The sequence below is a fragment of the Populus euphratica genome, unplaced genomic scaffold, assembly GCF_000495115.2.
Source record: "Populus euphratica unplaced genomic scaffold, PopEup_1.0 scaffold6.1, whole genome shotgun sequence".
In the NCBI taxonomy this organism is placed as follows: domain Eukaryota; kingdom Viridiplantae; phylum Streptophyta; class Magnoliopsida; order Malpighiales; family Salicaceae; genus Populus; species Populus euphratica.
Genome location: NW_011499849.1, coordinates 4,669,129 through 4,681,389, shown reverse-complemented (window position 1 = coordinate 4,681,389; position 12,261 = coordinate 4,669,129). Strand labels below are relative to the sequence as shown.

Here is a 12,261-nt window from a genome sequence, read left to right as displayed (position 1 = left end):
TTCGTGCTCAAAATTTATTTTTTAAAATCTTTATGAAACATTTTTTGGTATTTTATTTTGAAATGAAATATTAAAAGCTAGAAAAACAAATGAGACTGGCTCTAACTCTCTTACATCTGAATTGGAATAAGAATATCCGCATTCATATTTTTCGTAACATAATGGCTCTCGAAGACAATGACGATACCAATTGATGGCATAAGCCCAAACAGACAAAGGGCTACAGTGAACCCTATCCACTATTAATAAGGGCCGAGAAACACGAAGATGGCCCATAAAAAATATATAAGAACAAAAATCAGTGTGTTTTGCTTCCCCTCACTTGTAAATGATTATTCATTGCTAACGCTATTTTGTAGCTTAAAAATTTTCACCAGAAAAGAAAAATCACCGAATAAAGGAGGGGAGAGGAGAGTATAATCACCCAAAATCCCAATTTCAAAATCCTCATTTTTCTCAACACTTTTATTGCAAACAATCACAGTTTCTTTCCTTTCAATGGCGTCACCAAAACTCCCCAGCAACAGCAGCAGCATATCAATCTCCGTAGCTGACGACGACGACTCAGACGAACTGGGTCGAATGCGAGCTCGAGTGCGTAGAAAACGCAAGAAACACCATCACCGACTCAAGAACAATTTTTCACAGAGAATCATTAGGTTTGTTTTAAAGTACTGGACGCTCTTGATCTTCCTTCCCGCTGCTGGATTGCTAATATTTGAAGCCTCGAAGATTGGTAGAAAACCGAGCTTGGATGATGCAAAAGTATCTGAACGAGTTATTGAAGTGAGAAAGCTGAGTTTTCAAGCTGATCTGAATAATAATAAATCAGGGGGCAATTTGAACCGGCTCGATCCAGTGACTCACATTGTCGGTGGAGTTAGAGAACGTAAGTAATTACCGAGATTTACCTCCTTAATTTGTTCAATGTTCCTGTAATTTTTTCCCCATCGAGATTCCGTTGGCGCAAACTATTTTACTTGTGATTAGTTTATATATAACTGGAATGGAAGAGATACATTGTGTTTTACTGCGTTGATTTTCACTTGAATATCCTGTGTTGTCATAAAAATGATAAAAATCTTGGTGATTATTACATTGCTTGCCCATTGTGAATAAAAAATCTTAGGCTAGAGTAATGTAGGCTTTTTTTTTGTTTTCAAAACGTGATTTTTTTATTTACATAAAAATTAATATTTTTCTGTGTTTTTATATCATTTTAATATATTGATATACTGTTGTAAAAAATAATTTTGAAAAATAAAAAAAATGTTATTTTAATATATTTTCCAAGAAATCACTTTGAAAGGCAATCGCTATCATATTTTCAAACACCCCCTAAAATCACATCACAGGAGAAAACCGTGTTTTCATCACACAAGCAATACTTTCAAATATGGTTCTGTTCAAAATATGTGTTAGAGGGAGGAGAAGAGAGAAGAGGAGGAAAGATAAATCTTTTCATTGACTTTATTGTAGCATGTGATTAGCTGGTTTATGGTGTTGATGTTTGGCAAAGTTTTAAATCTTGATCTGTTATTTATGGCATTTATCTATGTTGATTCTTAGTGGTGTTGAAATTAGTTCGATATGTGACACAGAGCTTGTGGATCGTATCAGGTTGCTTGAAGCTGCTACCTTATGAAGAGCTTCAACACTTGGATATTCCAATCCATGATGATACCAGTGGTCCTGTGAAAAACGTGGTGTACATATCAGAGAAGGATACACGACATATAGGAGGGAACATTACTTTGTCTGGACAGCACACAGAGGGCACAAGATTTAATTTATTTACTGGACATCAAACTTTTGATCAGAGGGAGAGAAGTTTTAAGGTTATAAGCTACATCTCAAAACCTTTGGCTTTATTTAAGATCAAATAGATCATTATTCCCTTCATATCTAAGGTGCAGCATAAGGTTGCCTTGGCTGGAAACTCTCAAACTGCAAAACATACAGGATTCTTTGACCTCAAACTTCTCTAATCCTTTGGTTTTATATGCCAGTTGTTTTTCATACTGCCTGTAAATTTGTGGTTTCAGGTGAATGAAACAGCTAAGCTGCACTGTGGGTTTTACAGTGAAAACGGTGGGTTTAAGATTTCCGATGAGGACAGAAGTTACATGCAAACCTGCAAAGTTGTGGTGTCTACATGTGCTTTTGGTGGTGGAGATGACCTTCATCAACCTATTGGAATGTCAGAGGTCACACTTGAGAAGGTCAGTCAGCATGCGGAGTCCAGGTGTCTTACGTTATTTCTTTCTTACATCCAGTCTTTACAAACACTTGCAATCCACTATGCAGGTTTGTTATGTCGCCTTTTGGGATGAAATTACTCTAGCAGCTCAGGAGTCACAGGAGCACAGAATTGGTGAGGACCATTTTATTGGGAAATGGCGTGTTGTGGTTGTAAGGGATCTTCCTTTTGCAGACCAAAGGTTGAATGGTAAAATCCCTAAGGTATCGAAGTTATATGCAATCATTCTCCTTTCTTGCTCGTTCTTGAATTCCTTTCTTTTCGGCATGCTATTGCTTCATTTGAGATTTCATTTCCATCTTCATGGTTATTATCTCCGTTCTATTTGTAGTCTTAACAATTTTTGCTTATCCCACATAATGCTGCTTTTATAACCTCCCTTCCATTGCTTAATCCAAAGATTGTTGGAAAACAGTTATTGTACATAAGTTTTGATTGGGTATGAATTTTCAGTTGTTTGGTATTTGCTTCAAATTTCCTTATATCTTGTTTTTTCAAACCAGAGTGTGTGTGTTTCTTGCTGGAAGGGGGGATTCATTGGATATTTCATACCTTTCGAAATCTTAATTATGGGAAAGCTCAGGATCTTCTTTCCCTAATTCCTATCTTGAATGATTGGGTTCTAGATGGGAGATCATAGAGTTTGATTCTTGAAGGGGTCTGGAAATTTTTCCTCTTAGTCTTTTTTTGTGCCATCTCTCTCAGAACCCAAACTTGCTAGCTTTTACCTCATCTCATTTTTCTGGAAAGCTAAGGTTTCCTTCAAAGTCCAAAGTTAGGGCTTTCACGCGGACAATGGTTCTCAGAAAAGGTTAGTACTAACCATCTGTTGCAGATTAGAAGTCCTCTCAGGACCTTATCTCCTAATGTTTGTGTAACTTGTCACCAAAATGGAGAGTCTTGTAGCCATTTTTTAATTTTTAATTCGCCCACTGGTTTATGATGGGAATTCACGGGGTACCTCGAACAGGGTGGATGGATTTCTACTGCTTTCCTTTGTGGGTTTTGGGTTAGGGAAGATTGTCAGATTTTACAGTCACAGTGGGTCAGCCTTCCATTGCATTTAGCTGGAGAGGATCAGAGGAATTCTAGAATTTTCATGATTCAATTCACTTTCAGTAGTTTGTTATGGCATATTAGTTATCCATGCATCCTTATGGTTTCATGCTTCATTTGCCTTTAGCGGTGTATCATGAGCCCCTTTAATAAAGTCTGTCTATGAGAGAGCATTTATAAAGATATGGTCCAGGACAGCATTTCAGATCAAAAGGATCTAAGGAGGTCAGTGCTTAAGAACCAACCATGGGAGTGATGAAACCTGCTATTCTTAATCTACTTCTATTCAATATGTTTTTGTTTTAGAAAATTATTGATGAGATGGGGAATAAGAAAGGATATCTGCAGGGAGTTAATGGGATCCTACTTGGTCTTCTACATGCTTGTTTAACAACTGTCTGTCTAAAAAAGGCAGAACAATATGGGGCAGCAAAACTATTTTAACCATATTATAATTTCCATATGTTGATTGCTGTAAGCAATTGTTTTTCCTTGTTTTGTTTGTAAACTGGTAGTGCCATGCAAATATTAATTAGTACTGGCAGAAAACAACCACTGTTTGGATAACTGGCCAGTATCACGTATGAGATCATACAATCTATGTTGGAAAGATCAAAGTAATGCATGATTCCTTGTATATTCTTTTTGGAAGATAGCATCACTCATCTGCTTTTCCTCTGTTGTCGGCATGTTTCATGTCTGTGTTTTGATTGTCTTTGGAGGGTATTCTTATCAACTTCTGCTGTTGCCAGATGTTGGGACATCGCTTATTTCCTCAGGCAAAGTATTCTATCTGGGTCGATTCAAAGTCCCAATTTAGGAGAGACCCTTTAGGTGTTTTGGAAGCCCTCCTTTGGCGATCAAATTCTGTCTTGGCAATTTCTGAACATGGAGCTCGCAGTAGTGTTTATGATGAGGCTAAGGCTGTTGTCAAGAAACACAAAGCCACCCCTGAAGAAGTGGAAGTGCAGATAACTCAGTATCGGCATGACGGCTTGCCTGAAGACAAAAAATTATACGGAAAGAAAGGTAAATTCTATTTTGTTTTAAGGTGATGATGGTATTAAATAAATATAGGCTTCAGGTAACAAACACTAGACCAGGCTTTCCGATCCAAGCCAGTTTCCTCTGTTTTTTGCTCAAATATTTGGATGTAATAGTGGAAAGGGAAAGTCACAGAAACACATCTATATTCGCACCCTGAAGCCCACAGCCTTATTTGATTCGGCTGGAATGAGTTGCATCGATCCAATCCCCCTCCTTTCCTCCCCCAACCCACACACACACACACACCCACCTTTTGGCGTTGTAGGAACATGATGAGTGATTGCATAATTGTTGGTCTTTGCAGCTCTCAACGAGGCCTCAATCATTGTGAGGGAGCATACACCATTGACTAACCTGTTTATGTGCCTCTGGTTTAATGAAGTAGTTCGTTTCACATCTAGGGATCAGATGAGTTTCCCATATGTTCTTTGGCGGTTGAAAGTGCTCAAGGACATCCATAGGTTTCCAGTTTGCATCCGAAAAGATCTTGTTAATAGTATGGGGCATGTACGTAAGGCAAAGCCATTGACAAGTTGATCCTTTGGTGCTTATGGTACTCGGGCATCTGTTTCGCCTCATTGCTCAGATACTTGCAGTTGGATTGTATTCATTCATATAATCAGGCTTACTTGCAGTTTGATTATTATCCTTCGCAGTTCACTTGTAGTTATTTTCAATCCTTGTTTTGCATTTTGAATTCTTTGTATTCTTTTGGCCCCCATAAATGGCTCTATTATGTGTATTTTAGTATTTTTGCTCCGCTTAATTAGCTCAATAGATGTAGAACAGAACGAATTGGATTTACTACTTTGGAAGGTTTAAAAGTTGGTTACCTTGATCTAAAAGTTAAGCTTTATGGGGTTTTTTTTTTCTTTTATCAAATTGATCTAATTTTACTAAATATATTTTCCTCAAACTACATCCTGAAATAAGCTGATCACATAAATCTATAACAGGACGGGTGAAAGTCTTGAGAACAATCTTTGCCCAAGATTAGCATTATTCATGATTGATTTTTATTTTTATATGTAGATTTAATGATGTTGAACCAGGTGGTTATAAGTTTGTTTCTCAATTATCCATAATTATAATTATATTAGATTCAAAGAAGCTTATTAAAATATATAATTATATATATGAGCTTTATTTAAAACACTATCGTTCATAAAAGTAAAAGATCTAAACTTAGGCACCATATTGACAACTGAGATGACGGCCTCCTTTTGAATGAGACTATGAGAGAACATAAAGCATGAAACAACCTCCTATGTGGGCCGACGTCGTTTCAAGGAAGACAAACTGGAATGACACCTCTCTCTCTCTCTGGATAAATCAACAAAATCCCTAATACGCGTACAGAAGTAATCCAACAGACAAGCAGTGGTGACTATGGCGACCGCACCTCTCCTCCCCGCCACTAACTCAACTTCACAAGAGAAACGGCACCGTTCTATCTTCGACGTCCCGACCGATTTCTTCGATGCGTGTCGTTTACTCTCCCCTTCCTCCTCCCCCTCCCCTGCATCAACTTCAGTTGCACCCGAAATTCCCTCTCCCATCGAAACTCTAGACGAAGTCGATACGATTTCCAAAAACGGCGTCGAAGTCACAATTCCTAGATGGACCTGTAACACTTGCAAAGCCGAATTCGATTCTCTCCAAGACCAGCGGTTTCACTTTAAATCCGATATTCATCGAATCAATGTAATTACAGAGGTTAACTTTTATGTATGGATGTATGTATGTATGTATGTATGTATTTTAAGTAGAAAACCAATTGTTTTAATTTCAGGTTAAATTAAGCATCGCTGGAAAAAATATTGTTAAAGAGGAAGATTTTGATGAATCATTCAAAGATTGTGATATCTCGAGCGTGTCAGGATCAGAAGATGAAGCTGAAAAGGTGTCCATTTTGCGGACTGATGCGCAAAGAGGGTTAGTAGAGAGTGTGAAGCAGAAGTTGTTTATTCGTCTTAAAACGGGAGAGAGAGTTTCGATATGGAAGAGTCTGGTTTTGAATGATAGTGAAAGTGTTTGTTTTGAGAATGATAATGTTCTTGGGGGGTGTTTGAGAGAGAGTGAAGTGATTGAGAGGTTGAAGTTTTTGATTCATGAGGAGAGGAACGGGACGCGTCTGAGGATTGTGTTGCTTGCTAGTGGTGGACATTTTGTTGGGTGTGTTTTTGATGGGAATTCGCCTGTTCTTCATAAAACATTTCACAGGTTAGTGTAGAGACTGCACAAAACCATGATCTTTATGTGCCTTTTGAATTGTTGCTTGGGAATTATTAAAGTTGTCCTGCGTTTTGTTGTGGAAATGTTGAATTCTTTGTTCTTCCTGCCCTTGTGATTTAGATATGTTGTAAGAGCCAAAGCTGGTAAAAAACAATCATCTAAAGATGGTACTGGTAGAGCTGCACATTCTGCTGGAGCTTCACTTCGTCGGTATAATGAACTGGCTTTGAAGAAGGTATCAAGTGTGAACTGTCGCTGTTATCATTTTTGGATTATGTTGTTAAGCATAGTTCTATTTTCAGTGCCTCTATAAGCAGTTTGGCTCCCATGATCTATTTGTAAAATAAAGTAACTACACGGTTAATCCTGAAATAGTGAAGTAGGGATCTAACAGAATAAGTGTTATAAAGTTGGTTTCCATCTTTTTTCCACTAACTTATCCTAATATGGCGATTCAAAGTTTTGGTTTGTAAATCGATTGTTTGATGTCGTTGTGACATAAATGTTTTAATTCCTGTCCTCGTTAACTGATTATTTTCTCATAAATATGAAATGTAGGATATTCAAGAACTACTTGATGTTTGGAAGCCTTATTTTGACGCTTCATCATGTATTTACTTATATGCACCTTCAAGCAATCGGCAACTACTTTTTGATGGCAATAAAGCATATTTCAGCCATCAGCACCATGTTCGAAGTATACCATTGAGTATTAGGAGGCCTACTTTCAAAGAAGCACGGCGCCTTTACAACCAATTGGCACAAGTCACCTATGAAGTGGATGAGAAGGAAAGCCTCCCAGACACCATTGATGACTTGGTGTCAACCACAAGCACCATTACAAATAGCTGCCCTGGCCCCAGCAAAGAGGACTTGAACAACAGCATTAATAGTGCTGAATCTACCGAACCTCCTTCTATTAAAAAAAAATCTGATGATCTGCATGTATCAGGTGGGAGTGAAAGTGAAATTGCTGGCACGACAACACCTTTGCATGAAGCAACACAATCTGGTGATGTTCATAAGGTTTTGGAACTCCTAGAACAGGGTTTGGATCCTTGTATCAAAGATGAAAGGGGGCGGACCCCTTATATGCTGGCAAATGATAAGGAAGTCAGAAATACATTTAGACGCTTTATGGCTTTAAACATTGATAGATGGGATTGGCATGCTGCTAATGTGCCTAGTGCATTAACAAAAGAAATGGAGGAATCTCAAGCTGCTAAGCAGGTAGTAATTTTATTTATGCATCTGTCTTAATCAGGCTGATTCATAGTGGAGCATTGATGCCTTATCCTAGCTTGTCAAATGCATTGGCTTTCTGTAACCTAATTGTTATAAGATTTTATTGGTCATTTTCAATTGGAGCTTTGCTCATAAATTATTTGTTAACTTAACCATCGCTACTTATCTTGTATGGAGTTAGAATTATGAAGTCATTGGGACTTCTGGGCCACTTCATAAAGTCAGTTGCCTAATGTAGAAGCATATACTTTAACGCATCCATGATTCTGCTGCTTTGTGATTTTGATACATTCAAGTTCAATGCTTAAATTGATATTTTATGTTTGTGGTTGTTCAGACAGAGAAAGAGGAAAAGAGGAAAGCTAGAGCAAAAGAATTGAAGAAATTACGCAAGGCTAGAGAAAAGAAGGCTCAGGTATTTCATGTTTTTTAACACTGGGATACTATGTTCCTTCTAACCTGTTTATTCATTGTCTTAGGATGAGCTTGCAAGGACACAGCTGGTATTAGCATCATATTTAACGTATAAACATTCAAATACAACCATTTAATAAAATTACAGAAGTCTCCTATTTGAATGGCAGGCAGACCATCAACTTCTCATCTACGTTAATTAAAAACGTTTGCTAGCTATTAAATTTAAGATGGCTATAATTTTTTTCTTCTTCTTTTGTTGTGTTTTTCTATGCCTGGTTTAAGGAAGAGATTTTTGAACGAAACATGTGACCTCTTAAAATGATGAAGTCATTCAAACTGGAAAGAGATACACCCACTCCTTTTTTTCTCACCCAAGTGGAACCTGAGCTTTCTTGATTCTATAAAATGACGAAGTCCATTGAGAAATAGAGTCTAGATTATCTTCAATGTTTAAGAGGCTGAATAACAGGCCTATTAGTAATGTCATCTCCTCAGGGAGTTTTTTGGTAGCCCATTATTGATCTATCATCTATTACATACAGAGATAACCCAATCTTATGCTTGCATTGCAATTCAATGGCAGTATACCAAAACAGATGATTTGACATCTTTACTTCCAAGATGACTTTTGAATCATGTGAGCATAACCTGCATGTAGTAACCCAAAAGCATGCAAAGCGTGTTTTATATGAGCATTCAGGATTTGCAATAAATGATCTGTATCATGAAATAGGTGTTTTTTTCTTTTTCTTGCCTTTTGACAGTTCCAAATTTCTGTAATATGTTGATAACACTTTTTATGATGTTAATTCAGGCTGAGGCTGCATCATCCCAAAATGCCGCGGCAGTTCTAGGTAATCGAGCTACTCCAATTTCAGCTATCAAGGGACAATCTAAGCCTAGCGGAGGATTAAAAATATCTACAGAGGTAAGGATTTTATTATTATTTTTTAACCATTTTTGGGTTGAGAATAGGAATATTGTGACAATGAAGATCCTCCAAAGCACTTTTGTGATGTGATGCTGTTTCCTTATTAGTCCTTTTAACATATTTATTAGTTTTTAATACTCTTAAAGAATTCAGGTTCATTGTACTCTTATGGGTTGTTCAATTTTTCCTCTTTTGATATTCTGTTCTCGTCCAGCAGGAACTTAAGAGGGCTGAAGCTATTGAGAGGGAAAAGAGAGCAGCTGCTGCAGAGAGGAGAATGGCAGCAGCTGCTGCTATCAATGCCCAAAGCAGTAGCACGAGCACTGTGCCAGCCATGGCACAACCCAAAAGTGGCTTAACATCAGATATAACATGCTCCTGTTGCAGAGTGTCGTTAGCTGGTAAAGTTCCCTTTCATAGATATAATTACAAGTACTGCAGCACGTCTTGCATGCACGTACATAGAGAGATCCTTGAGGATGCATAACTTAATTGCATTCAGCTGGTATTTTGCAATTATTTTTTCTAGTTTGTTGCACTACATAACATTATTTTGTAGTTGCAATTGCATATTTATAACTAATAAAAAGAGTTAATACATTTTCCGCTTCCTCTCTTTTGTGCATCGTCTTGTGTTTTTTCTATGTTTGGCTTTAGTTTGAAAGCCTATTTTCACATTTAATCATATTTTGAATGCCATACATGTACAAACTCAATAGAAGTTTCATGCCGAGACAAGGGGGACCTTTTATTTTAATTTAGTTAATTTTCGCCTTAAAAAACAAAATACGCCGCAGGCCGTGTACCTGATTGAGCCCAGATAAATTTGATTAAAAGAAGATAACAATAGTAAAAAGATTTTTAAAAAAAAAAAAAAACGTATGATGATAATGCAAAGGCATTTTAAAGAGAGAGAGAGAGAGAGAGAGAGCATGAGCTAAATTTTAAGCGAGAAAAAAATGAAAGGATGAAATTGTAGGGAAAGAAACAAGAAATAAAACAAAACAAAATCAAGTCAAAACTGGCTATGTGCGCTTTTGAGCCTCGGTGCCTGGCCCATTCAAAAAAAAAATATATGTTCAGCGGGCCAGGGCTCTCTTGTTTATTTTATATATGTTAAAGGCCGGCGAAGATGAAAAACAAAATCTGATGAAGAAAAAAAACTAGCGAGAGCACAAAAACTCAGTTAATACAAGTTAACATATAAAATCTTCAATCTTGAATATGAGATCTCAACATGCTTATAGAATATAGAATGGAAACTAGAAAAATTAATTAAGCTAAATTTCCAAATAATATAATGATGGATGATAAAATAAGAAAAATAATAATTAAAAAAAAACCTAAAAACAGCTGAAGTCAACCTTGACTAATCTTTAAAAACAGTCACAAGATAAATATGAAAAAATAATGAAACCAAATTCTTAATATAAAAAATATTGAAGGATGATGATAAAAAAGAACAAAAAAAAAAGAAAAACAAATATATATCTAAAGAACAAGGATAAAAAGATAATTGAAACAAAAATTAAATTAAATAAAAAAATTAAGAATTAAATAAAAGGAAATTAAAATAATAAGAATTAAACTTAAAAAAATAAATTGAATCAAATGTGAGGAATACAATTGAAAAACAAATAATTCAAAACAGAATAATTACTAATTAATAGAATAAATACCAAATTAAAAGCTAAAATAGATTCAAATGATAGAGTTTGGTAAAATGAAGACTTGCATAAATTGTCGTGAAATAGTTAATCTTGTACAAAGCTTTCGTTTGAGAGTGCAGACTAAAAAGAAGTTTATCAAAATTTAATTTTTTTATTTAAAATTATTTTTTAAAAATATTTTCCAGATTGTTTTGATATAGTAATTTTAAAAATAATTTTTAAAAAATTATATATATTATTTTAATATATTTTTAAATAAAAAATATTTTTAAAAATAATTATTATTATACTTTCAAACACTCTAGAAACCAGTAAATTATTAAATTATTGTTTGTTTTGATATCCGTTCTTTAAACAATTCCTTCCTTCCTTTTTATTTTTTGTGTATTACAATAGTACAATAGTTAAGATATTGCTTTGTTTGAATCTACATTCCTTTTGCTAAATTCTTTAGTGAAAACTACACACACAAATATATTAAAAAAAAACCCTAGAAGAAAAAAACTGATTTTGACTTGAAAGATGATAAATTTTGTTTACTTTTTTTTTTCACAATAAAAAGCTACACAATGACTTGCATCTAATTTCATTCCTTATTTGTTGTGTGGGATTTTCACGAGTGGTATTTTTATTCCAGATTTTTTTTCTTTTATTTGATTTTTTATTTGTTAATTATTTTGGTTTTTTTAATTAGTATTTGGTTATTGTTTCGAAATAGGATAGATAGAGACAATAAAAACAAAAAATATACTTTGTTGAAAAAAGAGAGATAATGACAAAAAAATAAATATGTTTTCGAGAAAATTTTGAAGTGAATTTATATATTTTTAAAATAAGAGATATAAGGAGAACATATTTTTAAAAATAATATTTATTACTTTTTATTTTCAAAATTGTTTTATAAAAGATTTTCAACTTCAAAATTATATAACTAAAACATGAAAAAATAAAAATAAAAATTATTATAATTTTAAAATACATTTTATAGATCAATTCGAGACAAAATCCAGATTATTAATAAAGGCTTGGATCACGAGTCTAAATTGTTAAATTCATCTAATTCAATATAAAAATAAAAATAATTATTATCTTAATAAATTTTATGTTTTACAATATATTTACCAACAATCCTAGCAAAAAACAATGTAAATAAATAAATAAAAGCAATGTAAATCTAAATTTGTAATAGTCCAAACTACCGCAATAGAAAAGTTTTTTCAAAGGGTGTAAATCAAAATAGACGGGAGTCCAAGAGGTTTATCTTGACCTTCTTTTTTTTTTTGGCACGTGATTTTCACAAGCTTTTAATAGTTCAATTGCTAACGAAATTTAGTGAAAGGGGTGTAAATCTAAACATGTGCTAGTTAAATTATCGAAATAAAAAAATTATTCAGGGGGGT

The 12,261-nt window shown here is 34.7% G+C and overlaps 2 protein-coding genes across 4 annotated transcripts; both read left to right on the top strand.

The window, feature by feature from the left end:
* The first annotated feature begins 294 nt into the window (after positions 1-294).
* LOC105120825 (DNA-directed RNA polymerase subunit beta (DUF616)) lies at positions 295-5,123 on the top strand. Its single transcript, XM_011019210.1, has 6 exons — positions 295-889; positions 1,621-1,838; positions 2,046-2,222; positions 2,308-2,463; positions 4,069-4,345; positions 4,668-5,123. Exons 1-6 carry the CDS (start codon positions 499-501, stop codon positions 4,898-4,900), a joined length of 1,452 nt encoding a protein of 483 aa, XP_011017512.1. The 5' UTR covers positions 295-498; the 3' UTR covers positions 4,901-5,123.
* Positions 5,124-5,574: 451 nt separating this feature from the next.
* LOC105120823 (zinc finger protein-like protein) lies at positions 5,575-9,807 on the top strand. Of its 3 annotated transcripts, XM_011019208.1 has the most exons (8): positions 5,575-6,067; positions 6,156-6,586; positions 6,719-6,833; positions 7,157-7,828; positions 8,181-8,258; positions 9,075-9,188; positions 9,406-9,706; positions 9,739-9,807. In XM_011019208.1, exons 1-7 carry the CDS (start codon positions 5,753-5,755, stop codon positions 9,676-9,678), a joined length of 1,998 nt encoding a protein of 665 aa, XP_011017510.1. In that variant the 5' UTR covers positions 5,575-5,752; the 3' UTR covers positions 9,679-9,706; positions 9,739-9,807. The 3 variants fall into 3 exon arrangements, with proteins under 3 accessions (XP_011017510.1, XP_011017509.1, XP_011017511.1); XM_011019207.1 differs by having other exon boundaries at positions 9,406-9,807; XM_011019209.1 differs by having other exon boundaries at positions 5,576-6,067; positions 9,409-9,807.
* The last annotated feature ends 2,454 nt before the right edge of the window (positions 9,808-12,261 follow it).

Coding starts and splice junctions, on each gene's coding strand:
- LOC105120823 (XM_011019208.1), top strand. CDS start 5,753: ATGGCGACCGCACCTCTCCTCCCCGCCACTAACTCAACTTCACAAGAG. Junction 6,587..6,718: donor CTTCATAAAACATTTCACAG/GTTAGTGTAGAG, acceptor CTTGTGATTTAG/ATATGTTGTAAGAGCCAAAG. Junction 7,829..8,180: donor AATCTCAAGCTGCTAAGCAG/GTAGTAATTTTA, acceptor GTGGTTGTTCAG/ACAGAGAAAGAGGAAAAGAG.
- LOC105120825 (XM_011019210.1), top strand. CDS start 499: ATGGCGTCACCAAAACTCCCCAGCAACAGCAGCAGCATATCAATCTCC. Junction 2,464..4,068: donor TGAATGGTAAAATCCCTAAG/GTATCGAAGTTA, acceptor TGCTGTTGCCAG/ATGTTGGGACATCGCTTATT. Junction 4,346..4,667: donor AAAATTATACGGAAAGAAAG/GTAAATTCTATT, acceptor TGGTCTTTGCAG/CTCTCAACGAGGCCTCAATC.